The sequence below is a fragment of the Acinonyx jubatus genome, chromosome E1 (assembly GCF_027475565.1).
Source record: "Acinonyx jubatus isolate Ajub_Pintada_27869175 chromosome E1, VMU_Ajub_asm_v1.0, whole genome shotgun sequence".
Taxonomy (NCBI): Eukaryota; Metazoa; Chordata; class Mammalia; order Carnivora; family Felidae; genus Acinonyx; species Acinonyx jubatus.
In genome coordinates this window covers 13,679,974-13,705,435 of record NC_069397.1, presented here as the reverse complement: position 1 = coordinate 13,705,435, position 25,462 = coordinate 13,679,974, and the positions used below count along the sequence as shown (strand labels likewise).

The 25,462-nt window shown below is 48.9% G+C and overlaps 1 protein-coding gene across 7 annotated transcripts in view; it reads left to right on the top strand.

Moving 5' to 3' along the window:
• RAP1GAP2 (RAP1 GTPase activating protein 2) overlaps nt 1-25,462 on the top strand; it is a 224,663-nt gene that overhangs the window by 59,961 nt on the left and 139,240 nt on the right. Inside the window, exon 1 of one of the 7 annotated variants that reach the window (XM_053212558.1) lies at nt 23,872-24,017. The exons of 4 other annotated variants lie outside the window; for them this stretch is intronic. Coding sequence is in view for 1 of the 3 variants with exons in the window: in XM_027034684.2 (XP_026890485.2) it covers nt 24,955-25,061 (107 nt within the window). In the remaining 2 variants the exon portion in view is untranslated. Of the gene's footprint in view, nt 1-23,871; nt 24,018-24,475; nt 25,062-25,462 lie in introns of those variants that run through there. 2 more of the 7 variants (XR_008294348.1, XM_027034684.2) reach the window with 2 other exon arrangements.

The window sequence follows — 25,462 nt, the reverse complement described above, 5'->3', positions numbered from 1 at the left end:
GAGAGAGGTGTTTGTTCAGCTCATGAATATTCACTGGGGACCTGCTTTGTGCCAGGCATTGATTTGGGTGATGGGATCCTGGTTCTGTCCCTCCCTAATGAGGTTCCTTGGATAAACCCCCAAATCCTCTCTGAGCTTCTGTTTTCCCATCTGGAAAGTGAAGATAATGAGAGTCCCTACCTCATAGGGATATTCGAGGACTGAATGAATTCACATGGAAAGTGCCAGCACAGCCTTTAGTGCTCATGTCCGTAGCCATTACTGAAGACACTGAGAGTGGTTAGGTGATCCTGGTCCCTGTGCCCAAGGAGCTCCCATGTATGGGAGAAGAGGGACATTTAATAGCCAACTGCAAAGTGTGAGGCAATGCCAGTAAAGATGTGGGAGGAGCAGTGAATTCTTCCTTGTGGAATGAGGGAAGGCTTCCTAAAGGAGGCAGCTTTTGAAAGTTGAAAAGGAATCCCCCAGGAGGGGGATTATAGGGGGTGTTTCCGACTGAAGGCACAACAAGGCAAAGAGCCCGGGGTGGGCGAGTATATGGAGCTGTTTGAGAAACAGTGAGTCAGGTACTGGGGCAGGAGTGGGGTATGCTCAGGGAGGGTCTCCAGTGTGATGCTGAGGAGGTGGTGGGTGCCTGGGTGAGTGGCAGAGAGAGCCTCTGGGAAGGCAGCTTTGGCAGTCCTGGGAAGGGATCTGGGAGGTGAGGAACCTTGTTCCTGAGGAACCTGGAGGTGGGGGTGGGGGCTGGAGGGGAGGGGCCCGGCCATGGCCATGTGTAGGGGATCTTCAGATGAGGTGTGTGGTCCATGTGAGCAGTGTGACCATGGGGGGTTTCACGCCTAGAGAATTTGCAGACGAAGGTCACTGTGCTGGGCGTGCAGGAGGGAAACCCAGTTTGCAGGGGAAGATAATGACTTTGGGCTTGAATGGGGAGGAGCTCGTGGGGCATCCCTGTGGAGTTTGAAGCTGGGTTCTTGAGCTCAGCGTAGCTCAGCTGAGTGAATATTCAACCATTCATTCAAAAATGCTTGTTGCCAAGGCCTGTTCTGAGTACAGGTCATGCAAAAGTGGACTGTTAAGATCCAGACAGGCCTCGTGGTACTTTCTAATGAGGGAGGAAGACAAAAACCCAGGTAGTTTCAGATAATTCCCAGTCCTGGGAAGGAAACACGGTAGTGAGGTGATTAGAGGGCATGACAGGGGGCTACTTTAGGTGAGTAGTCAGGAATAGCCCCTCCATAGAAGTGACATTTAAGTGGAGACCCAAAGGAAGAGAAGGAGCCAGCCACGGGGATATCTGGGGGAAGAACATTCCAGGCAGTGGGAACAGAACGCGTGTGTTGAGGACGGACAGGCTTGGCAGGTGCAAAGATGCTGAAGGAGGGTCAGGAGTGGGATGAGACTTGTCCGGCTTGTCTGGGCGGTGGCAAATTGGAAACACACAGTTCTCCCCTGTGCCAGCAGATGGTGCTGTTGGCACAGGCTGCCTGCTCTCTGGGTGGCAGGCCAGGCAGATGGGGAACAGGTGCCTTGGCCTCAGGTTTATAACCTGGGATGTGTGCTTTTGCTGTCTGGGGAGATGAGGTTCATGTGAGAGGGAGCCCTGGCCAGGGCCAGAAGAGCAGGTGACGGTTTCCTGACTGCTGTGCTCCCTCTGCCGTGCTCTTGTCAGTGTTTCTTTGCTCATCTCCTCTGTTGGGGATTGTTCCGTCCCTGTTTCTTGGTATCTGTGTCTTTCCCATCTCTCTTGGCTTCTCGGTTTTGCTCTCTCCCAGTCTCTTCTCCTCCCCTGTCCCATTGCTCCCTGGTGAAGCTGGTTCCTGTCTCAGAGATTAATTGCTTGCTTTCCTGATGTAGCTCAGATAGAGGGAGTGGTGAATTAGGCTCAGGAAGGCACTGTGTTTTATCTCTGTGCCTACCCCTGTGCTTGGGGCTTCAGTTCTCCATGAAAGGCAAGGCCAGAGCTTGGGTAGTGACCCCCATCAACAGAGAATATTTCTGGGGACCCTTTACTCCAGGGCCCCTTGGGCCCACCTCCTGGTACTTTGCCCAGTGCACCTGTATCACCTCCTTTGAGCAGCAACCTTACGTCATCCCTGACGGTGGAAACGTGGGCTAAGAAGGGAGAACTGGACAGCAGAACAGTTGGCATGAAACAGAAAAAGAGCTCAATATAGACTGTTAGGAAAAGGTCATTTTAGTCGACAGACATAAAGCATCTACCCCACCTCACATTTAGGACATGCCCTTTGAGTGATTTCTCTGTGGAGACTGAACGGTCCCCAACCTGGTGTTGCCCTCCTGGCTGTCATCTGTCAGGATTAAAGCTGTTGGGTGAGCACAGGGCCGAAGAGCTTGGTTTCTTAAAGCCTCCTGCCCAGTGGGAAGTCCAGCTCTGTGCCTTAGGGCGAGACCCTGGGCACATTGCTTAACCTTTCTGTCTCTCAGCTTCTACATCTGTAAAATGGGAGTAATACCATAAAGGTGGTCCTGAGGGCTATTTGAGTCAACAAGCGTAAAGTGCCTCCAACAGCAGGCATAGCAAATGCAGTGAAATTGCTTGTTATAATAACATTTATTAATAATAATGTGTGTATACTTACAGTACATTAGTGAATAATTGAGGTTAATATAATAACAGCAATAAATGGGTAATGTGTCATTAGTATAATATATAGAGCTTTCTGGTCTGTCTGGAAAATAGGACTGAGACATTTGCTTCCAGAAAACCTCACCTTCCCATCTTGTGCTTATATACAAAAATCATTATCCATGCGTGCCGGTCTGTGTATTTACTGGAAAGGTAACATGACATAACGTTAAAGAAAACATGAGAAGGAGCGCCTGGGTGGCTCAGTCGGTGGAGCATGCGACTCTTAATCTCAGGATCGTGAGTTCAAGCCCCACGTTGGGTGTGGAGCCTACTTAAAAAAATAATAAAAAAAATAAAAGAACTGAAAGAAAACACAGAAAAGTGAAGCAGAAGGCTCCTGTAGTTAATCTTCTCTCCCTAACGGAAATTTTTTCCAGGTTTGCATTGACATAGGCCAGTGGTTATCAAAGCGGACCCCTGGGATATTTGTTAAAAATCGGATTCCTCGCCTTTGCCTCAGACTCGTTGAATTGGGATTTGGGGGGACCTGCAGCTCTCACGAGGCCAGTGACTTAGGCACACAGGGTGTGGGGCTCCCCCTGGGAACCCTGAGTGTCAGTGCTTTCACCTGGTCACCGGAAGGCTGGTCACCAGCCCTCAATTGTCATTGTCCTGAGACCCATGTTTGGGACGGGTGTGGAGGAGCGTCCCGAGGGAGGCAGCCCATGGCCTGCCCAGCAGCCTGGTCTCCAGGGCATCAATACATGAACTGATTGCCTATTAGTGAGCATTTAGGTTGCTTCAAATTCTCTGTCCCCAGAAATGCCCATGGCACAACCATTTTGGTGCATGTAGTTTCTTGCATGTGCAGAACTTATTTCCTTAGGATATATATTCCCAAGGATGGAATAACTGACCCAAAGGGTCTGGACCTCTGTTTTTATGACTGTTGCTGAGTGTTTCCACGATGCTGTCTAGAGTATCGTGGTTATCCTGGCTGGTGCTACGTAGTTAGTCGTAAATATCTTTCGAATGGGAGATATATTTACATGTATTTATTTGGTTTAAAAACCAAATTGACACAAGAATATATATGATGAGAAGTTTTGCTCTTACTCCAGGTGCACCTAGTCACCTCCTTCCTGAATCCACTTAAGAGGTTCTTTCCCACGCTTCTGTTTATATTTTCTATATAATATGAACGTATATTCTTGGTACCCCTATTTTGTACATAAAAAGTAGTATCTGACACAACACTGGTTTACAGTCTTGCTTTTTTTTTCTTTTTTAAAGTTTATTGATTTATTTTGAGGGAGAGAGTACCCACAAATAGGGGAGGGGCAGAGAGAGAGAGAGAGAGAGAGAGAGAGAGAGAGGGAGAGAGGGAGAGAGAGAGAGAGGGAATCCTAAGTGCGCTGTTAGCATGGAGCCCGATGCGGGCCTCCATCTCATGAACTGTAAGATTGTTACCTGAGCTGAAAACAAGAGTCAGACACTTAAGCATCTGAGCCACCCAGGTGTTCCTGCGTCTTGCTTTTCTCACTGCAGCATATATCTTGCAGGTCTTTCCATAGCCTTCCATTGAAAGCTTCTTATCCCTCCTCCTCCTCTTCCTCCTCCCCCTCCTCCTCCTCCTCCTCCTCCTCCTCCTCCTCCTCCTCCTCCTCCTCCTTTTCTTATAACTGTGTGGTATTTCACTGTGTGGATTTACTTTTAGAAATTGGTGATTCTCTTTAGAAGCTTAATTTTATATTACACAAGTAATATAAGAACACATTAAAGAAAAGCCTAGATCATTACTCTGCTGTCCGGATCCTGTCTCACCTCTCTGCCCCTCTCCTGCTCATATGCAACCACATGCTCTCTCTCTTGAAAATAATAAAAACAAAATCAAAACAACCCCAGATAAATTAAACGTAAAATCTCCTGTTGCCAGCAATGCCACTCTCTTCCTCTCTTCCCCAGAGTAGCCGCTTTTCAGAATTTGGTACATGTTTTTTTACATATTAAATATTTTTATGTGCATCTTTTTAAAAAAAATTTATTTATTTTTTAGAGAGAGAGAGAGAGAGAGAAAGTGTGAGTGGAGGAGGGGCAGAGAGCGAGGGAGACTCAGAATTTGAAGCAGGCTCCAGGCTCCCAGCTGTCAGCACAGAGCTCAATGTGGGGCTCAACTCATGAACTGTGAGGTCATGACCTGAGCCGAAGTCGGACGCTCAACCGACTGAGCCACCCAGGTGCCCCTATGTGCATCTTAAGTAACCATAGATGTTCGTACATATAGACTTAGCTCTTTCTTGTATTTCGTTGTATAGTAGCTAGTTTGTGACTATATCACATCCTACTTACCTGTTTTGTCTCTAAATGAGAGAAATGTTTCTACTATTTTTTTTACTCTTACAGAAGGTGCTCCAGTGAACATTCTTGTACTTGTCTCTGGACACACCTGGAAATGTTTCTCTAGACCTGACCAAATCTTAGCGGTGATACTGCTGGGGGTAGGGCAGGTGACTTATTTTAAGCATACTGCTAGATTGCTGCCAGCTTCTACACCCACCATTGGTAGGTTTTACTTGTCGCCAGTTTGCTGGGTTAGGCATCTTTGTTATGACTGCATGTCTCTGGCTCACCCTCCAGTGTCTCTCCAGATGTTGGTTGCCCTCCATACCCGCCGCGCAGAGCAGCACAGTCCTGTCTCAGTCAGCGGACTGTTGCCTTCTGCAGTTCCTGTACCTGCCTGAGATCTTTGCAGGAAGGTCTTTTGCTGAGAACGTCCTCCACCTCTCTCTGTTCAGAAGCCCCAGGAATCCAGAAAGCTTTAGTGACGAGAGATGGCTAGCCAGTTGATGTGAGCCTGAATGCAGTGACCTCCCAGCCAAGTTCAGGGGCGCTGGCCTTCGCTTTTCGTTCCTTCACAGTTAGAAGGCACCAGTCCTGCCCTGTGGGTTCTTCGGGGAAGCTGAAGCCATAGCTCGGAGCCCGGATGCATTTCCTTTGCTGATTAAGCTGGGAGGCCAGTTCTCATTGGGCTAGTCCAGGGGTGTTGTCTGCCTATCTGAAGGTCACGTTCTAAGCACTGGGTCCCCTGAGAGGCCTAGAATCGTGCAACTGGGGAGAAAGGGGGTGACCTAGGAGACAGTTCCTGTTATCTCTGCCTTAGAAGAAGGACCTTCTCATCTTGGCCCTGTCTTCAGTTCTTAACCCCTTCACTATACTGTCCCGTCCATCCAAATGCTCCTGCAGCATCTTGTGGGTGTATGTAGAAGCTTCAGTCCTCATCTTACCCCTGAGAAAACAGACTAGGGAAGGGACCTACAGATAATGAGAGGACAGATCTGGTCCGGAAGCTGGTTCTGCTGACTCTGGCCCAGTGCTCTTTGCACACCAGTCTGCTGTGTTGTAGAACGCATGCATGCATGTGTGTATACACGTGGTTGCTGCACATGCACACATATGTATGTGAAGATTTTTTTAAGCTTATTTTTTATTGAGAGAGAGAGAGAGAGATTGAGGATCCCAAGCAGGCTCCACCCTGCCAGTGCAGAGCCCGACGCGGGGCTCGATCCCACCAAATGTGAGATCATGACCTGAGCCCAAATCAAAAATCGGACACTCTGAGGTGCCTGGGTGGCTCAGTTGGCTAAGCGGCCGACTTCGGCTCAGGTCATGATCTCACGGTCCGTGAGTTCGAGCCCCGCGTCGGGCTCTGTGCTGACAGCTCAGAGCCTGGAGCCTGTTTCAGATTCTGTGTCTTCCTCTCTCTGACCCCCCCCTGTTCATGCTTTGTCTCTCTCTGTCTCAAAAATAAATAAATGTTAAAGAATTAAAAAAAAAATCAGACGCTCAACCCACTGAGCCACCCAGGCGCCCCTGTGTGTGCAGATTTGAGGGCAGGGATAGGCAAGGGTGATGTGGGTTTTTTTTCCAACATTTTGTTTAGAAGATTACCAGTCTATGCAAAGATCAGAAGAATAGTACAGTGAGCACCTGTATTCACCCCAGTTCTCCAGTTATTTACATTTGACAGTTGTTGCCTTTCTCTCTTTCTCTGTGTAATGAGGGTGAGAGGCAGAGACAAGTTGCAGACGTCATGACACCTTACATCTAAATACTCACCTAAAAACTCCCTGAAATAATACCATTCTCTGACATAAGCACAATACTATCATCACATGTAAACAAATTAATTTAACTTAATATATAGTCCATATCTAAATGTTTCCAGTTCTGAGTTTGAATATGGACTGCATATTAGGTTATATTATTGACCACTTCTTTTTCTTATTTTTTTATTCTTAGAGAGACAGCACAGATGGAAGAGAGGGGCAGAGAGAGAGAGAGAGAGAGAGAGAGAGAGAGAGAGAGAGAGAATCTCAAGCAAGCTGTGTGTTCAATGCAGAGCCCAACATGGGGCTCGATCCCATGACCTTGGGAGCATGACCTGAGCTGAAATGCAGAATTGGACGCTCCACTGACTGAGCCACCCAGGCACCCCTATCATTGACTTATTATTAATGGTCACTTACTGCACTTTGTTGTGACATCTTTTTAGTCTTTTTAAATATAGAACAGCAGACTTGGCAAAGTTGTTTTATAGAATGTCCCACATTTTAGATTTGTCTGAATGTCCCCCACTTCCCTATTTTTTTTTTTTCTTTTTACATTTTCCTTGAATAGTCCTTGATTTTATTGAAAAAAGATGACATGAGTGAACTGCGTGCTGACAGCAGAGGGAGGGGAGATAGTTCTGTTTTATCTGCAGGGTCAGAGTTGTGCCCATCTGCTTTCCCCTTGGTAGGGTCAAGAGGAGTCTGCACAGACTGTCCCCAAGACTGTCACTCATTGGGTGGGTTGGTGCATCCAGGTGTGTCTGTGTTAGAGAAGCAGCTCCAGGGGTTCCTCCTGGGAAGGCTTCTCCATGGCCCACCTTGCGGATACTCCCCTGGGGTGAGGGAGTGATGTGGCCTTCTTACTTTGCCCCCTCATGTGTTTCCTTACCTGTTGAGTACAGATCTACGTTAATTAACTAGGTTATGAATTTCAAAAATCTAACTCAGGTTGGCTTAAGAAAAAAAAAGACACAAAAAGGAAAAGCAAATAAGAAAACCATCTTGTAATGGATACCTTTACGAAAACTTGGCTTCAGGAATGGCTGTATCCAGGTGGGTTAGAAAATAGACAATCTGCTTGTCCCCATCTCTTGGCTCTGGTTTCCTCTACATTCACTTCATTCCTAGGCAACTTTCCTCTCATAAGACAGCCATCGACTTTGGAAACCCCAGGGGTTGGTAAGCTTCTTCTTCCTATGGAGCCAGCAAAAAAAATCAGGTGTTCACTCTGGACCAACTAGGTTTACGTGTCCATGCCTGAAGCAATCACTGTGGCCTAGGGAGTGGAATCCATGGATTGGTCAGGCCTGGCCCACATACCCACCTCAGAGTTCGGGATGGGTAGGTTGAGGGAGATAATCCCACCTGAATCACAAAAAGCAACAGTGGTGTCAAAGTGTTTCCCCAGGCAAAATCAACGTCTGTCAACCAGAAGAAGGGCCTGGGTACTGAGCAGGCAGAAGGCTGGTGATAGGCATGGGGAGCCTCTGCCCTGTCATCTCATCTCCTGGGCTCTCCAGTACTCTTCATTTTGGATTTTGTGGGAGTCAGCGTCTATAGGGGGTGGGTCAGTATCCATTCGTGGCTAGGTCCCAGCTCTGCTTCTCAGTAGCCATGTAATCCTGGACAGAAGTGGTAACCTCTCTGGTCTTAGTTTACCCATCTAGCAAATGGGGAGGATATTAATATCCTTTCCGTGTAGAGCTGCGGGTATCCAGGGGAATAACAGGTGTGAAAATGCCTGCACCCAAGGGAATGGTGTTCATTACCCTCTGAGGTGGTTCTCCTGCTTGGAGTGGGCAATGCCTGCCGTCAAAACTTTCCCGGACAGCTGAGATGGTGGCCAGCACCAGGCCATGGGCCCCTCAGGATGGGTGGGGTGATTTTCTCCACAGAGGACCACGGCGCTGTCCCACAAGGGGACCACGGCGCTGTCCCACAAGGGGATCATCCAAGCCCTTTGCTCATTCTCCGAGTTCCAGATGAAATCAGGAGGAAGGTGGGCATACGTGGAATGGCGCAGCTGTTCCAAAATTGGAACCGGGAAGGGAGACGTTGGGTGGTACAAGGATACAGCATTGCCTGACACTGGTCACCAGAGAGAAAGCCGTTCTCTTTTCAGTTCTCTTTCAGTGTTCCTTACAACCTCAAGGAGATAATCTAAGCTACATGCTAAAATTTGTTTAATTAAAAAAAATTTTTTTTTGAAAGGGAGAGAGAGAGCGAGGTCATGAGCCGGGGAGGGACAGAGAGACAGGGGACAGAGGATCAGAGGCAGGCTCCATGCTGACAGGAGTAAGCCCGATGTGGGGTTCAACCCAAGAACCACGAGATTATGACCTGAGCCGAAGTCAGATGCTCAACTGACTGAGCCGCCCAGGTGCCTTTGTTGAAATATTTTCCTTTGTAGTTCTTTTTTTTTTTTTTTTCAATGTTTGTTTATTTTGAGAGAGAGAGAGCGAGCTAGAGCGTGCAAGTGGGAGATGGGCAGAGAAAGAGGGAGAGAAAATTTCAAGCAGGTTCCGAGCCGTCAGCACAGAGTCCGCCACAGGGCCTGAACTCCTGAACCGTGAGATTATGACCTGAGCTGAAATCAAGAGTCGGATGTTTAACGGACTGAACCGCCCAGGCGCTCCTCCTTTTGTGGTTCTTAACTAGCGGGGCATTCCACTGCACCGCTGTTGATGTCATCTATGATGTCATGAGGGTGGCGGCCATCAACATTACAGCCCACAGATTGGGCAGTCCCCAGGCTCGCCCTAATGGTTCCAGAGCATTCTCTGGCTGAAGATTGATGCCACGTCTGTTGGGCGATGTTGACAGCCTCATCAAAAGTGATATTCCCACTGTGCTTAATGCTTTTCTGCTTCTTTCTGTCTCTTGGCGGATCCTTGGGGGCTTTGATCATCAAGGCAGAGGCAGAACGTATCACTTCAGTCTGGGCCTGTCTGTTCTGAATCATTTCACTGCACTTCTCAGACCCTTCCAATCATTGGTTGCCTTGGTGATGTCATCACCAACCCTTTTTGGAGACAGATCCAGGAGGCCGATTTTGGGGGCCACGGCAGATGGACATGGCACCGACTTCCCCACCGGTGCGCTACAGCTATACGACTTTAATCCCATTGGGGTCGAACTTAGGCGGCAAAGTGGAGGCAGCTGGTGTTGCATGAACCTGGATTCAGGACAACCAGAGACACTTGCACCTTCGCCACCTCTGAGCTGAAAGCCAAAAACCATCGTATTTACTTTTTTAAAAATAGACTTTGGGACAGTTTCCGATTTACCAGAAAATTGAGAGTTCTCATTTACCCCGTAACACCATTTCCCCTATTATTAATATCTTGGGTTAGTGTGGTACATTTGTTATAATTAATGAACCAATATTGATATATTATTAATTTAAAATTTGAGGGAGATAAAGAGACAGCGTGTTGGGGGGAGGGGCAGAGAGAGAGAGAGAGAGAAAGAGAATCTTAAGCAGACTCTTTGCTCAGTGTGGAGTCTGAAGTGGGACTCCCTCCCACGACCCTGGGATCATGACCTGAGCTGAAATCAAGATTCGGACCTCAATGCACTGAGCCACTCAGGCGCCCCTATATATTATTATTAACTAAAGTCCATAGGTTATTCAGATTTATCTTAGTTTTCCCTAATGTCCTTTTTCCTGTTCTAGCATCCCTTCCGGATACTATATTACATTTAGTCGTCATGTCTCCTTAGGTTCCTCTTGGTTATAGTAGTTTCTCAGACTTTGCTTGATTTTTGAGAATTTTCAGGAATACAGGTTGGGTGGATTCTAGGGTGTCCCTTGGAAAAAAAATTGGGATTTGCTGGATGTTTTTCTCACGATTAAACTGTGGTTACAAGTTTTGGGGAGGTAGACTGCCATTTTCATCACATCATATCAAAGACACATGCTGTCAACGTGATTTATCACTGTTTTTCTTTTTTAAAAATTTTAATTTCGGTATAATCAACATACAGTGTTATATTAGTTTCAGGTATACAATATAGTGATTCAACAGTTCTATATGTTACTCAGTGCTCATCATGATAAGTGCACTCTTAATCCCCTTTATCTACTTCACTCATCTCCTTGCCCACCTCCCCTCTGGTAACCAATTTGTTCTGTATAATTAGGAGTCTGTTTCTTGGTTTCTCTCTCTGTCTCTTTTTCTCATTTGTTTTGTTTCTTAAATTCCATTTATGAGTGAAATCATATGGATTTGTCTTTCTCTGACTTATTTCACTTAGCATTTTACCCTCTGGATCGACCCGTGTTGTTGCAAATGGCAAGATTTCATTCTTTTTTATGGCTGAATGTTATTCCATTGTATCTACCACATCTTTTTTATCCATTCATCTCTCTGTGGACACTTAGGTAGCTTCCATATCTTGGCTGTTGTAGATAATGCTGCAGTAAACACAGGGGTGCATATATCCCTTTGAATTAGTGTTTTCATACTGTTTGGGTAAATACTCAGTAGTAGAATTACTGGATCGTATGATAATTCTATTTTGAATTTAAAAAAAAATTTTTTTTTTAACGTTTATTTATTTTGAGACAGAGAGAGACAGAGCATGAACGGGGGAGGGGCAGAGAGAGAGGGAGACACAGAACCGGAAGCAGGCTCCAGGCTCTGAGCCATCAGCCCAGAGCCCGACGCGGGGCTCGAACTCACGGAACGTGAGATCGTGACCTGAGCTGAAGTCGGACGCTTAACCGACTGAGCCACCCAGGCGCCCCTATTTTGAATTTTTTGAGGAACCTCCATACTCTTTTTCCACAGTGGCTGCACCAGTTTGGAGTCCCACCAATAGTGCATGAGGATTCCTTTTTCTCCACATCCTCACCAACACTTGTGGTTTCTTGTGTTTTTTGGTTTTAGCTGTTCTGTTCTGACAGGTGTGAGGTGGTATCTCATTGTGGTTTTGATTTTCATTTCCCTGATGATGGTTGATGTTGAGCATCTTTTTGTGTGTCTATTGGCTATCTGGATGTCTTCTTTGGAGAAATGTCTGTTCATGTCTTCTGCCCATTTCCTAATTGGATTATTTGTCTTTGTGGTGTTGAGTTGTATAAGTTCTTTATATGTTTTGGATACTAACCCCTAATTGAGTATGTCATTTGTAATACCTTTTCCCTTTCCGTAGGCTATCTTTTTATTTTGTTGATGGCTTCCTTTGCTGTGTAGAAGCTTTTTAAAAAAATTTTCTTTAATATTTATTTTATTTTTGAGAGAGAGAGAGAGAGAGAGACAGAGCATGAGCAGGGGAGGGGCAAAGAACGAGGGAGACACAGAATCCGAAGCAGGCTCCAGGCTCTGAGCTGTCAGCACAGAGCCTGACATGGGGCTCCAGCCCACGAGCCATGAGATCATGACCTGAGCTGAAGTCGGATGCTTAACTGACTGAGCCACCCAGGCGCCCTGCTGTGTAGAAGCTTTTAATTTTGACATGGTCCCAATAGTTTATTTTTGCTTTTGTTTCACTTGCCTTAGGAGATAGATCTAGAAAAGTGTTGCTGTGGCCTATGTCAGAGAAATTATTGCCTGTGTTCTCTTCTAGGATTGTTATAGTTTCTTGTCCCACATTTAGGTCTTTAATCCATTTTGAATGTATTTTTGTGTATGGTGTAAGAGTCCAGTTTCATTCTTTTGCATGTTGCTGTCCAGTTTCCCAACACCATTTGTTGAAGAGACTGTCTTTTGCCATTGCATATTCTTGCCTCCTTTATTGGAGATTAATTGACCATATAATCATGGGCTTATTTTGGGGCTCTCTGTTCCATTGATCTGTGTTTATTTTTGTGCCAGTACCATACTGTTTTGATGACTACTGCTTTGTAGTATATCTTGAAATCTGGGATTGTGATACTTCCGGTTTTGCTCTTCTTTTTCAAGATTGCTTTGGCTATTTGGGGTCGTTTGTGGTTCCATAGAAATTTTAGGATTCCTTTTTCTAGTTCTATGAAAAATGCTATTGGTATTTAAAAAGATTTTGGGGGGTGTCTGGGTGGCACAGTTCATGAAGCATCTAACTTCAGCTCAGGTCACGATCTCGAGTTTTTTTACTGTTTTTACTTTTTGAGAGAGAGAGAGAGAGAGCGAACAAGCATGAGCGGGGGAGGGGCAGAGAGAGAGGGAGAATCTGAAGCAGGCTCCAGGCTCCGAGCTGTCAGCACAGGTCCCTATGTGGGGCTCGAACTCACCAAGGGTGAGATCATGATCTGAAGTCGGACGCTTAACCCACTGAGCCACCCAGGCACCCTTGCTGTTGGTATTTTTGATAGGGATTGCATTAAAATCTGTAGATTGCTTTGAGTCGTTGGGACATTTTAACAATTTTTGTTCTCCAATCCTTGAGCATGGAATACCTTTCTATTTGTTTGTGTCGTCAGTTAACATTACTTATCACTGTTGGTGCTGGCCATGATCACCTGGCAGAAGTAGTATTTGTCAAGGTTCTCCTCTGTAAAGTCACTCTTTACCCTCCCCGCCCCCATCCACAGTGTACTTTTTGGAAGGAAGTCACTATGCACAGCTCACACCTAAGCAGTAGGGTATTATATGTCCTTTATAGTTACTTCTGCTTCTGGGAAACAGTTATATCCAATTATGGTATTAGTATAAAGTCTTTTACAAATACTAATTTAAAAAGTAAGTTGGTTTCAAGAAAAGTATTAAGTAGATAAAAGTAATGAGAGGTATGTGAACGTTTCCAAAATCAGAAGAGCCATCCTTGAATGATGTTAGAGAAATTCTGGAGGTAGGAAGATATTGAGAGTATGGTCTGGTAAGATACACAGGCCTCCTCATCTGTTCCCAAAGTCTCCTTAAGACAGAACAGGAAGCAGGTGTATATTCATGGGCAGTGACAGATGTGACTTCTGAGAAGTCCCAGCCCCAGCCCAGAAGAGCTACAGCTTCCCCAGGGCATGGGCTCGGTGACTCCTTGGGGCGCGACCTTTCCCGTCTCCCTTCTCTCCTGGCCCTCCTGCCCCCACCACATTTCTTAAAGCCCCCAGAGACTTGGGGGAGGGGCGGGGGGCCTGTGGCAGCACCCTGTACAGTTGGGCTCTGAACAGGTGTGACTGTCAAACCTCTCCTCAGCCTGAGGTCAGGAAGGCCCTGCTGTGAACATTCACTCCACAACCGGGTGGGGTGGTGGTGGTATTCGTATCCTTCCCGTTTTCACAGTTGGGGGAGGGACCTGTCTAGGTCAGCAGCTGGTCAGGCCAACACTGAACAAACTCAGTCTGAATTTGGGGCCCACGTTTGGGTAACGGGTAGGGATTTGACTTCCCACGCTTGGGTGTGAAAGAAGTTACACGCTTATTTTTCTAAAAATACTTAAAAAAAAATCCCTCTGGGGTTGGCAGGAAATACAGTATTTTTGGAGCCCTCCCCTCCCTAGGGTTGTCTAAAAGCTGGGGTGGCTTCCAGGTGCTGTGAAAGAGACCTTGGAGTTGGAGCCACTGCTTTGCAGTTGCTAGACTCACAAGGCAGCACTAAGTTGGGGCAGGGCCCTAAGGAGACATCCTTTTAGCCACCCCTCCTGAGTTTTTGCACCTCATCTGAGTTTGTGAGGGGGGGAAGGGTGGGTTTCCATCCCTGGGACCTCAGGGCTCTGCCTTCCCCTATAGCCAAACCAGCTTTGTCAAGTCAAAATCCTAACTAAAGGTCTTCTGGGGCCAAGGAAGCTCAGACTCCAGGATGCAGGATCCTCCTGGTGGGGTACCCTTCCTTACTTCCTTCAAACCCCTTCTTTTCCCCTTCCTCCCCTCCTTCCTCTGTTCCAATAATGTTTCCTGAGTGTTAGAGTGTGTCAGATGCCATTCTGGGTGCAGGGTGGGGTGAGGGGAAATGGTGGCGATGTCTGAGACATACACAGTGTCTGCCTCTCCAGGGTTTACATGCCGCTGGGACAAAAAGACCAAAAAACAAGTAAACAGACAAATCAATTAAAAAAAAAAAACCCAGCCAGATGCACAGTAACCGAGGGATGTGCTCTAGGTGAGTGCTCAAGGACGGCCTCTCTGGGGAGGGGGCATTCTTTTGGGGCAGATCAGCAGGTGAGAAAGCAGCTCTGTTAATTTCCCCATTGGATCCTTCGGTTACATTACACTCTCAATTAATTGTCGTGCCTGCACTTACACTGGTGCATCTCCCTGCCTTGCGGGGGCCGAGTGGGTTGCAACTGTTTCTGCTCCAGACCCCTGTTCTCCCAGCATCATGAAGGGAGTCATTCTCATATCTGACATGGGGCCACACGAAGGTCACTGAAGACTGAAGACTTCAGGCTTTGCCTGAAGACTATCCTAGGACATGCTTCCCTACATGTTCCCTGCCATGACAGGCTTGATGGATGGTGTTCACACAAAGCTGGCTCTTGAGCTCGGGTCCCCATAACCTTGAAACTGCTCTAATCTATTAAGAAGAAGGGAATAATTGGGAAACTTTGGTCCTTCAGTTATTAGCTGCAACCCATCATTTGTGACCCATGCAGCCCCTGATCCTGCCTTGTGACTGACTGAGTGAAGGGGGCTGGGGCAGGGTGGGGGGAAATGGATGGAAGCAAAGAATTTAGAGCCTCGGCTAAAAGGAACACGGCCGGTGCCCTGTTTTGAAAGCTGCTCTGGGACTTGGGGGGGTGAGGGTGAAGAGGGTGGGAACTAAGTGAGGTTCTCCTTAAGGGTGAAGGGGTGTTGAGTATCAAAAGAGCTTAGATGACAACAGGAGTAACAGGCTAGGCAGCTGGAAGGACTTTCCCAACGGAAAGAGTGGAAGGGCCCCAGAAAGCTGGCCTGGTAGAAAGTGTGCCAAGTGCAGACACAGCTGCTCAGCGGGACCCTCAGGGCTGGGCCCCAGTGGGGAGTGGGGGCGAAGCTCAGGGAATCTGTTTCAACAAGGAAGATCAGCTTCGTGTTTGTCTTTGAGGCTAAGAGGACTTAATGTCAGAGTGGGAAAGAGCTGTTAACACGTCAGTGAGTTCCAGTCCTGGGTCCATTGTGAGGGAGCCGCCTTTCAGCTGAGCAGAAAAGCTTTGATTACACCCACCAATGGGGGCAATTTCCTCTAAAAAGGAGTATCCATCCCAGAGAAGCAAGAGATTAGTTCAGACAACAGAAACAAAAAATGAAGATTTATCAGGAATCATGTAGACGGGGCCATAACCTATGAATTTTCTGGTCGACCGGGCGCGTGAGCCGTCTGCAGTCTGCACAGGGATCCTCCTATTGTTGACCCAGAGGTGAAGTTGGTGCCCCTGCCTGGTCTGGTACTAGCTTGCACACTGTGCTTGGGATGTCATCCCTGTACACGCACACGTGCACACACACACACACCCTGGTGGAGCGTGCAGGGAATGCAGACTGCGTGGGCACCTAAATTCTAGCATGAACCGAGGGTGTCTGTGTGTGTATCAGTTAAACAGTTGCCTGCTTGTACATAGCAGTGCCTCGGTCTTCTTAAAGACTCTTGTATCTGGCAAATGAGTGCAAGTCAGAAGCAAAAAGGGAGCCAAAGAGAGGTTCTAGAGTAAGTGTCAAAACATTAAAAAAAAAATTAAAAAAAAAATGGGGCGCCTGGGTGGCTCAGTCGGTTAAGTGTCTGACTTCAGCTCCGGTCTTGATCTCACAGTCGTGAGTTCGAGCTCTGTGTTGGGCTCTGTGCTGACAGCTCAGAGCCCAGAGCCTGCTCTGGATTCTGTGTCTCCGTCTGTCTCCTCCTCTCCCCTGTTCGTTCTCTGTCTCTCTCCCCCTCTCTCTCAAAAATAAGTAAACATAAAAAAAAATTAAAGTAAGGGTCAGAAAGAACACTCCTCAGGTGCTCACTGTTAGAAATAAGCCCATGGACCAATCAAAGGAGGGGCGCAGAGACTCGGAGCACAGTGAAGGGAGGCTTTAATCAATGTTCTTGCAGAAGCGGGTATCTGATGGACAGGCACACTCAGGGCAGTTACAGCAGACAGTTTATCTCCCAGCATGCAAATCCCTCCCCCGGTTCTTCATTGACTGAGTACTATGCCCACGTCAGGCAAAAAGTAGTCTGATTGGAACAAAGGTACATTTCCTGAGGTGATGCAGAGACTTTCAGTCCCTCCTTCCTTTGTTCTTTGGTGCATGCTCATTGCAAAGCCGCAAAAATAAGCCTGCAAAAATATGTCCTTGAAGCGGAAAGGGGAAGAAGAACCAGAAAGGAAGTGTCTAAGGGTTTGGGACTCCATTCATTGTGTGTGTGTCGGGGGGTGATTTGTACCTATTTCCAATAGGTTGTAAACCTATTCTTAATTAGACAGCACAGCTTTTATTTGGTATTTCTCAGAATGAATCATCTCCCTTACTTCTCACACTCACACTCATCCTAATTTTTGTCAAGCTTAGTTATTTGCTTTCCCTGTGAACAGTCTCCAAGCGAGGACTCAAAGCAGTACAGTGCAGGGCACCGGGGTGTCTCTGTTGGTTGAGCATCAGACTTTCGGTTTTGGCTCAGGTCATGATCCCAGAGGTGTGGGATTGAGCCCCATGTCGGGCTCGGTGCTGGGCATGGAACCTGCTTAAGATTGATTCTCCCTTTCTGTCTGTCTCTGTCTCCCCTGCCTCTCTCCCCCACTTACAAGCTCTCTTTCTCTCTTGAAAATAAAATAGAAAATTGGGGCACCTATGTGGCCCTGTTGGTTAAGCATCTGACTTGGGCTCAGGTCATGATCTCACGGTTTGTGAGTTCAAGCCCCACATGTGGCTGTCTGTTGTCAGCACCGAGCCAGCTTTGGATCCTCTGTCCCACTCTCTCTCTGCCCTTCCCACACTCACATGTACTCTTGCTCTCAAAAAAAGAAAAAATAAAAAAATAAAATTAATGCATAGTCCTTATAAATTTGTAAATAGAAAAATACAAACACAATAATAAAAACCATCATACTGGGGCGCTTGAGTGGTTCAGTTGGTTAAGTGTCGACTCTTGATTTTGGCTCAGGTCATGACCTCATGGTTCATGAGCTTGAACTCCGCCTCGGGCTCTGTGCTAGTGATGTGGAGCCTGCTTGAGATTCTCTCTCTCCCTCTCTCTCCCGCCCCCCACCCCCTGCACTCAATAAATAAACATTAAAAAAACCCCATCATACTCCCAGAGATAATCAATTAATCTTTATTTCCCGTCCACTATGAACATTTTCTTTTACTATTTTGTTACGGACAATGTCAAGCACATACAAAGTAAATAGAATAGTACCCCCAGCAGTTATCAACATTTTGCCCTCTTCTTGGTCATTGAGACCTCTCTATATTTTTGCTGTTCTCTCTGTATTTTACCACTCTATTATTATTGCTGTTACTATTTTTTTTAATATTTATTTTTGAGAGAGAGTGAGAGCATGTACGTGCTCGTGGACACAGGGGGAAAAGCAAAGACAGAGGGAGACAGAGAATCCCAAGCAGACTCCATCCATGCTGCCAGTGCAGAGCCCAACACGGGGCTCAACCCCACAAACCATGAGATCATGACCTGAGCTGAAATGGAGTCAGACCCTTAACCGACTGAGCCACCCAGGCGCCCCTATTGCTGTTACTATTAATTTCAGTTTTTTGGGGGTAAAATTTACACATGTTGAAATGCACAAATTTCAATTATGCATTTCGGACAAATGGATTCCACCACCCTATCCTGATATAGAACATTTCTGTCTCCAGAAAATCTCTTACCCCCAGAGGCAACTACTGTCCTAATTTTGGCACCTTAGATTGTTTGAGAGCTTCATATAAATGGAATCATACATTTTTTTTGGTATCTAGCTTTTTTAACTCAGCATGATGTTTTAGAAATTCATCCATGTTGTTGTATGTATTGGTATTCTGTTCCTTTTTATTACTAAGTGGTATTCCATGGTGTGAATATTTCACAGTTTGTAGATGGACTGTCCATTTTGAAGTTTATGTCTTTATCTTTTAAAAAAAACTTTTAATGCTTTTTTTAAAAATTTATTTTTTGAAGGAGAGAGAGAGAGACAGAGCATGAGCGGGGGAGGTGCAGAGAGAGAGGGAGACACAGAATTTGAAGCAGGCTCCAGGCTCTATGCTGTCAGCACAGAGCCTGACACGGGGCTCGGACCCACGGACTGTGAGATCATGACCTGAGCCGAAGTCAGACGCTCAACCGACTGAGCCACCCAGGTGCCCCTAAAAAAAACTTTTAAAGGTTTATTCATTTATTTTGAGAGAGACAGAGACAACACAAGTTGGGGAGGGGCAGCGAGAGAGGGAGAGAGAGAGAATCCCAAGCAGGCTCTGTGCTGCCAGCACAGAGCCGAACTTGGGACTCAGACTCCCGAAACCGTGAGATCATGACCTGAGCTGAAACCAAGAGTCGGACGCTTAACTGACTGAGCCACCCAGGCACACCAGTGTTTATTTATTTTTGAGAGAGAGAATGAGAGAGAGAGAGAGAGAAAGGGAGGGAGGCAGGTAGAGAGAGAGGGAGACAGAGAATCTGAAGCAGGCTCTGTGCCGCCAGCCTGACATGGGGCTGGAACCCACGAACTGTGAGATCATGACCTGAGTAGAAGTCAGATGCTCAACCGATTGAGTCACCCAGGCACCCTGAAGTTTATGTATTTACTTCTAAGTAATGTCTACACCCAAGGTAGGGCTCGAACTCACAACCCAGAGATCAAGAGTCGCATGCTCTTCAGATTGAGCCAGCCAGGCACCCCGGACTGTCCATTTTGAATAAAGCTACTATGAACATTTTCATACAGGTCTTTGTGAGAACTATGTATGCTCTTTAATTCTTGCAGGAACCCTAAGAGGGTGGCACTGTTGTTATTCCCATTTTATAGATGACAGAACTGAGGCTCAGGTTAAATTTCTGGCCCACGGCCACACAGATAATAAAAGGTGTAGATTTTTCTGACTACGAGGACTTTGAGTTTTTATTCCTGCACTGTGGTATCTTTGTGCCACAGCTGTTTGGGGTCATTAATTATAGGGACAGATGAGCCCTCACCTTAGTGGGCTGTTCAAAACTGAGTTTTAGCACAATACAGTGGTTACTATTGATAATAATGGCTCTGAGTCACCAAGAAAAGGTTATATTAAACCTGTTTTTAAAAAGGACAAAAGTCTTAAGACTTTTAGAGAAATTTCCGGTCAAGGTTATTACAATAAAAGCAAACCAGCAAACAACAAGTTTTGCTACTCAAAGCTATAGTTGTCTGGAAGTCTCAGTTAGGTGTAATACGTCATTTCCCAAGGAAGCCAGAGACAGAAGGCGTGACTGGGTATATAAAATAGTATATAAATAATACATGTATAAGAAACCACTCTGTTCTTTGTGGATTCAAACAGAATAGGTTTTTGGAGCGTCTGCCGGTTCTTGCTTGGAAAGATGTTGCTAAGCAGTGTTGCTAATATTATGGAAGGACAGCTTTCCTCCTTCTTTTCCACTCAGCCCCAGAAAACCCTAGAGCGGAAGTGGCTTCAGTGGTGGCCACAGCTGGGGAGGCTTGGTAATCGGTGAGGTGGGGACCAGGGGACCCCGGGTGTGAGAGGAGTGTGCCGCAGGCTACCCACTCCTCGGCCTCGTCCGCTCCTGATTCTCTGGAGTGACCCTTGGGCAGCCTCCATGAAAAATTTGCTTCTTCATGTTCATCAGAAGTATCACACACAGAAGAATCCTTTGAATGTTTCTACTGTGGGAAAAATTACCGTCATGCCACTTCGGTTCATGGGTTCAAATTCCATAAATGAACCCAAAAGAAGTATTTTAAATACCGTCGGTAACCCAAAGAATAAAGAACTTTCCTCATCCTTCTACCTGCCTTTTACCCCCCTCTCTGTAACCCCTGAACAAAAAAATCAGCAAAGGTCTGATTGACATCACGTGTGGCAGGCTCTAGGCACCAAATGATGTGCAGCCTGAGGGCTGGATCCCCGCCACTGAGTGGGATCTGTGGGTTTCCTCAGGCATGGTTTCCTTTCCCCGAAGCTCGGAAATGCCACACAAGTCACCAAGATCCGTTTCCAAAATCTGAGCCAGTTTCTAGGCAGATCCTCTGTTTTGTATGAAATGTGTGGCTCCAGGAAAGTGTGGCTGCGCCAGGGCTCCCACGGCTGGTCTTTGAGGCCTCCCAGCCTGGCCAGAGGATTACCTGTTGCTGTCACTGAAGGACCCTGTAGGGGTGACATGGGCCCTTTTAAGGGGCTGCTAGTGGGCTCTGAGAAGGGATGTTAGTAGTTGGGAGGAGAGTGTGTGTTAGGTGTTGGCTAAGACCCCTACAGCGTCTCTTTTCCAAGTAGAAATGGCTTCCACACCTCAAATGACCTTCCCAGTCTTTCCCTCCTACCCTTCCTCTCTCTTTCCCTCTGTTGCTTTCCCTCTTGCCCCGCCCTCCAAATCCCCTTTCCTCTTCTGTTTTTGTCCTGTGGTGGTATCCCAGAGACGCAACTGTAACAAGGCCCAGCAGGGGGCGCTGGTGTACCTGCTAAGGATGAATGGCATCCCTTTGCTTAAAGAGCACAGGTGTGAGTGCTCTCTCTGCAGAAGTGAGACTTGAGAGGGGCTTCAGAGCGATGTCTCCAAGCTGCTGTATATATGGGTGCGCCCCAAAGGCATAAGAGAGTGGGGGTGCTGGCCTGTCCTGAGCAGGTCTAAGGTTGTGTGATCCGTAGGGAGGAAGGGGACGCTGTCCCCTGCAGAAGGGGAGGGGCAAGTCATCTGAAACAAGTCTGGTTTTCATGAAAGGCCCCACCCTGCTGGCTCCAAAGCCGCCTATCTGCTCCCGGTTCTAGCCAAGAAAGGTTGCAGTCATTTTGCAGAGCCCTGGAGGCACCAGAGCCGGAGGTGGAGTGTGGCACTGGCTGATCAGTGGGGCTGATTCCCAGGTTCACACGGATGTGTCTCCTGGAGCGGGTTCCCAGGCACAGAAGGCCCTTTTCTTCAGGACCAAGCATGCGTGTCTGTCTGTCTCACCCCACTGGCCCCTTAGGAACGGGCTGTGCAGCTGTCTGCCCTCTGTTCATGATTAACTTCTCTGTCGTGTCCTCCCCCTACTCCCACCCAGGCCTCCTCAGCCTTTGGGTTTCCCCAGATTGGGGCAGAGACCCAGGTTGGCAGCTGCCTGGCACTTTGTTCCCAGGGGCTGCAGGCTTGGGGGTGAGGTGGGGGTGGGCTGGAACAGACCTTTGAGGTCCTGTGAGCTGGGACACTGCTGGGAATAAACTGCTGAGTGGTGGAGATCGGGGAGGCTCCTTCTGTGCCCTGACTTCCAGTGCTGCGATCTGGGTGTCCATCCTCCTCTGCTCACCCCAGAGTGCCCCAAGGATGTGGCCTTAGAAGACCTCTGAGTCACTAATGTGAAGATTGTTTCCTTTCGATTCTCTTTGAAAATTTGTGATTTCTTCAAGGACCACGTCTTTGTTCGGAGCAAGCATGTGGCCAACACCTGACACTTGCCTATTTTTCTCTTTTAACGAAGGTGCTTCAAGCTCAGGGCCTTTGTCAGGCAATGGTATTGAGCTAGAATTTAATAAGTTTGTATTTATTTTCATGGCATGAATGACAAGTGATAATAGATTTTCATTTAGGGTGGTAATGTTTTCTTTTAAAATTGATCAGGTAAAAAAGCAAGTTGATCTAATTAAAGCAAAATAATAACTAAATAGCAGGGTATATGTATGCTATTGAGTCAAAAAAATTGTGAAGGTGGTATGTGAATGGCCTAATCTGTGGTTTCATGTGTGTTAGCCCTGTTTGTTTTGGGCAAGGATGGTCTTCTATTTCTCACCTACCCTAGTCTCTCTGCACAAAGTATTTAATGAATGTTGGTGGAATGGGGAAGTCTAGCATAAATGGCCACTGCATTGTCTGCCATGGATGGATTTCCTTATGCTTTGCTGTTTTGGTGTGGGGTATGGGCCGAAGGAAGGGCTCCCTCACCCTCGGGGAACTTCTGCCTCTAGGGCCTCAGAAATCAGATCAAGGTTTGGTCTTTCAGGGACAACCTTGCGTTTTCAGCCACATCGGGGCTGGCAACATTGTGGTTGCAGAGGACCTGAGAATGCCTGGAACCCTAGAACAAGAGGGACAACTTGGTGCAAAGATTTTTTGCCTTCATCGCATCCCAGTGGCCCTGTTGCCCACTGATGCACTTGACCTGAAATAGCTCCCAGGCAGTGGCGGATGGGCCAGAGCCACCCATACTCACCTGCCTGGGAAGGGGTCAGGCCTTGCACTGAGATGCAGCTTTCTTCTGTGTGTGGGTGGATAGAGCACACACCCTATGCTGGGCTGGACCTATGGCTGGTGCCCCCAGCGCCCGCAGTGCCCTCTAGCTGAAATAGTCCATCAGCTAACGTGTCAGCTTGGTGTTCTGCCAGAGCCGAAGCCCTGAGCTGCGTGTGCTTGTGCTCTGCCCTCTTCCCCACTGAGGACACTCATTTCCCCATTCTTCCAGACTGATTCTCAGGTCCTCACTGGTGTTCTCCTAGCAGTAGGCCTAGCTTCGGTCCCAGGGGTGGGGCCTGGGTCACTCACTCTCTGGCTATAAATAGATGTCCAGGGCTATCTCTGTGATGCCCCACCAGCCAGGCAGGCCCAGGAGGGCCGAGGCCATCGCTAATGGATGCTTCATAAATAAAACAGGCACATTTTGGCACCACCCTGGTGCTTCTTCCTGTCCACTCCAACTCCAATGCCAGCAAGATACTGTGCCCACTGGAGAGGCAGGGTTGAGGCCTCAGGCCCAGGAATTCATTTGTAGCCCTGTCTCTCTCCAGCCAAGTCCCCTTCCCTGCCTGATTCTCTGTGCTTGCGTGAACACCAGACTATATTAAAAATAAAAACAAAACAACAAAACCCGCAACAAGGCGACTTGCCTCGGGGACCTTTCTGGCCCCAACAGGGCTGTGTCCCAAGAAGGACTAATGGCTTATTTTAATTCCCTCCAGCCCTCTGCCCGAAGTGAGAAGGGGCTAGGCTTCCAGGCAGTGCTTGGAAGTGAGTGAGTGGGGCTTTGGAGCCGCTCCGGCCTGCCCATATAAGGGACTCGGCCACGGCCCTTTCCCTGCGGCTGGCCAGTGACCTTCTGTCTTTTGGTTGGGAAGCGAAGATGAAGCTTGCATGGGGTGTGCAGGAGACAGGGAAGAACTGTCGCGGGGTGTGCGGGGGGGCCAGGTGCTGGTGGGGTGTGGGCGCCCCTGGCAACCTGGGACGCGAGGCAGAGTGTAGCGGCTTTGACATTGATCATTGACCCCGTTTTGTGTCAAACTTCCAGGGCCGGGGAAACAAAGGTTAACCGAGGGACAGACCCCAGCCCAGGTAGGCGCAGATGCTGGATAGCCCCCTCCAGCCTCCCGCGACAGTCCTTTCCCGGACTTGGGGAAAGGCAGGAGGTAGCATCCCGCTGGGTCAGACCGCCCGGGGGCCTCTCTCAGGCCGGGAGGGCGGGCACGGGGTGCGGGATGCCCTCTCTTACCGGCCCTGGGCCGGGGGGAGGCCCGCGGCGGTCCCCGCGTACGGAGGCGGTTTCGAACCGGACTGAGGACGCGCGTTTGGTCTCGGTGCATGTTTTTTCTCCCTGTGTTTTAAAGACAGTGACAGCATTGGAGAAGTATCCCGGCGGGCCGGGCTGGGAGAGCGCGTCAGCCGCCTTTGCCTGGGGAGGGAGCCCGGGGCCCCGCCAGCGGGGGCGGGGACGGGGGAGCGCAGAGGAGGGGACGGAGAGGGAGCGGCGAGAGAAGGGCGGGGGCCCGGCTGCCCGCCCGGAGGGGAGGGAAGGGAGCCGGGGCGCGGAGCGGAGGGCGATCGCGGCGCCGAGCCCCCGGGGGCGCTGAGCGCGAGCGGGCCGCCTGAACCACCCGCAGCCCGGGCGCCCGGGCCGGGGCACGGGAGGCGGGACCGGGGCGGGGTCCCGGCGCGGGCGGCGCGTCGGAGCCGGAGCCGGAGCCGGAGCCCCGGAGCCGCCCGTCCGGGCCGCGCCCGGAGCGAGCCTTGGAAATGCTTGCGCTGGGGGAGCGGGTGCCGGCTGCCCGGCGGGCTCCGAGGAGACGCTGAAGGTCGCCGGGAAGTGAGCGCCCGGTCACCTGACCCCCGGGGCGCACCTAGGCGGGGCGGGGCCCATGAGAGGCGGGCGGCCGGGGGCCGGGGCGCGGGCGCAGGGGCTGGGAGCTGGCGGCGCGGAGCGCGCGGAGCCGGGCCGACGGGGGCGCGCGGCGGGCGGGCGAGGGCGCGGCCGGGCACCGCCGGCGGCCTCGCCATGTCCCAGCCTGCGGGGAGGATGCATTGCCGAAAGGCAGGGATCCGCGCCGCCGTGGTGCTCATCGGACTCCTGCACAAATCCAGAAAACAGAATAAAGAGAAAAGGTAAAGCCTGGCAGTGCCGCCTCCCCTTTCCTCCACTCTCATGCTAAATACCCGTTTTCTTTGGGGTGGACTTTTACAAAAGGGCTTTTGGCCCTGAGTTGGTTGGGAAAAACCTCTGCTCCGTGCGCCGTCGGGGGAGCGACTCAGGAGCGTCGCCCTGGACACTGGCTGTTGGGGGAAAGCCCAAGCAGGACATTGGCTGGGTCGGAGGGCGTCTGGGAGGGCCCTTCGGGCTCCATCATCCACAAAGGGGCACCCAGTATTTCGTCCCCATTCCTGGCATTGGGCGCCCTTCCGGAAGCCTGCAGTGAGTAGCATTGATCCGACCCGGGCGACAGCCCCTGGCTGAGCCCAAGTATCTCACCGCGCCATTTGGTTCTCTTGCAACTTGGCTGAGCCCA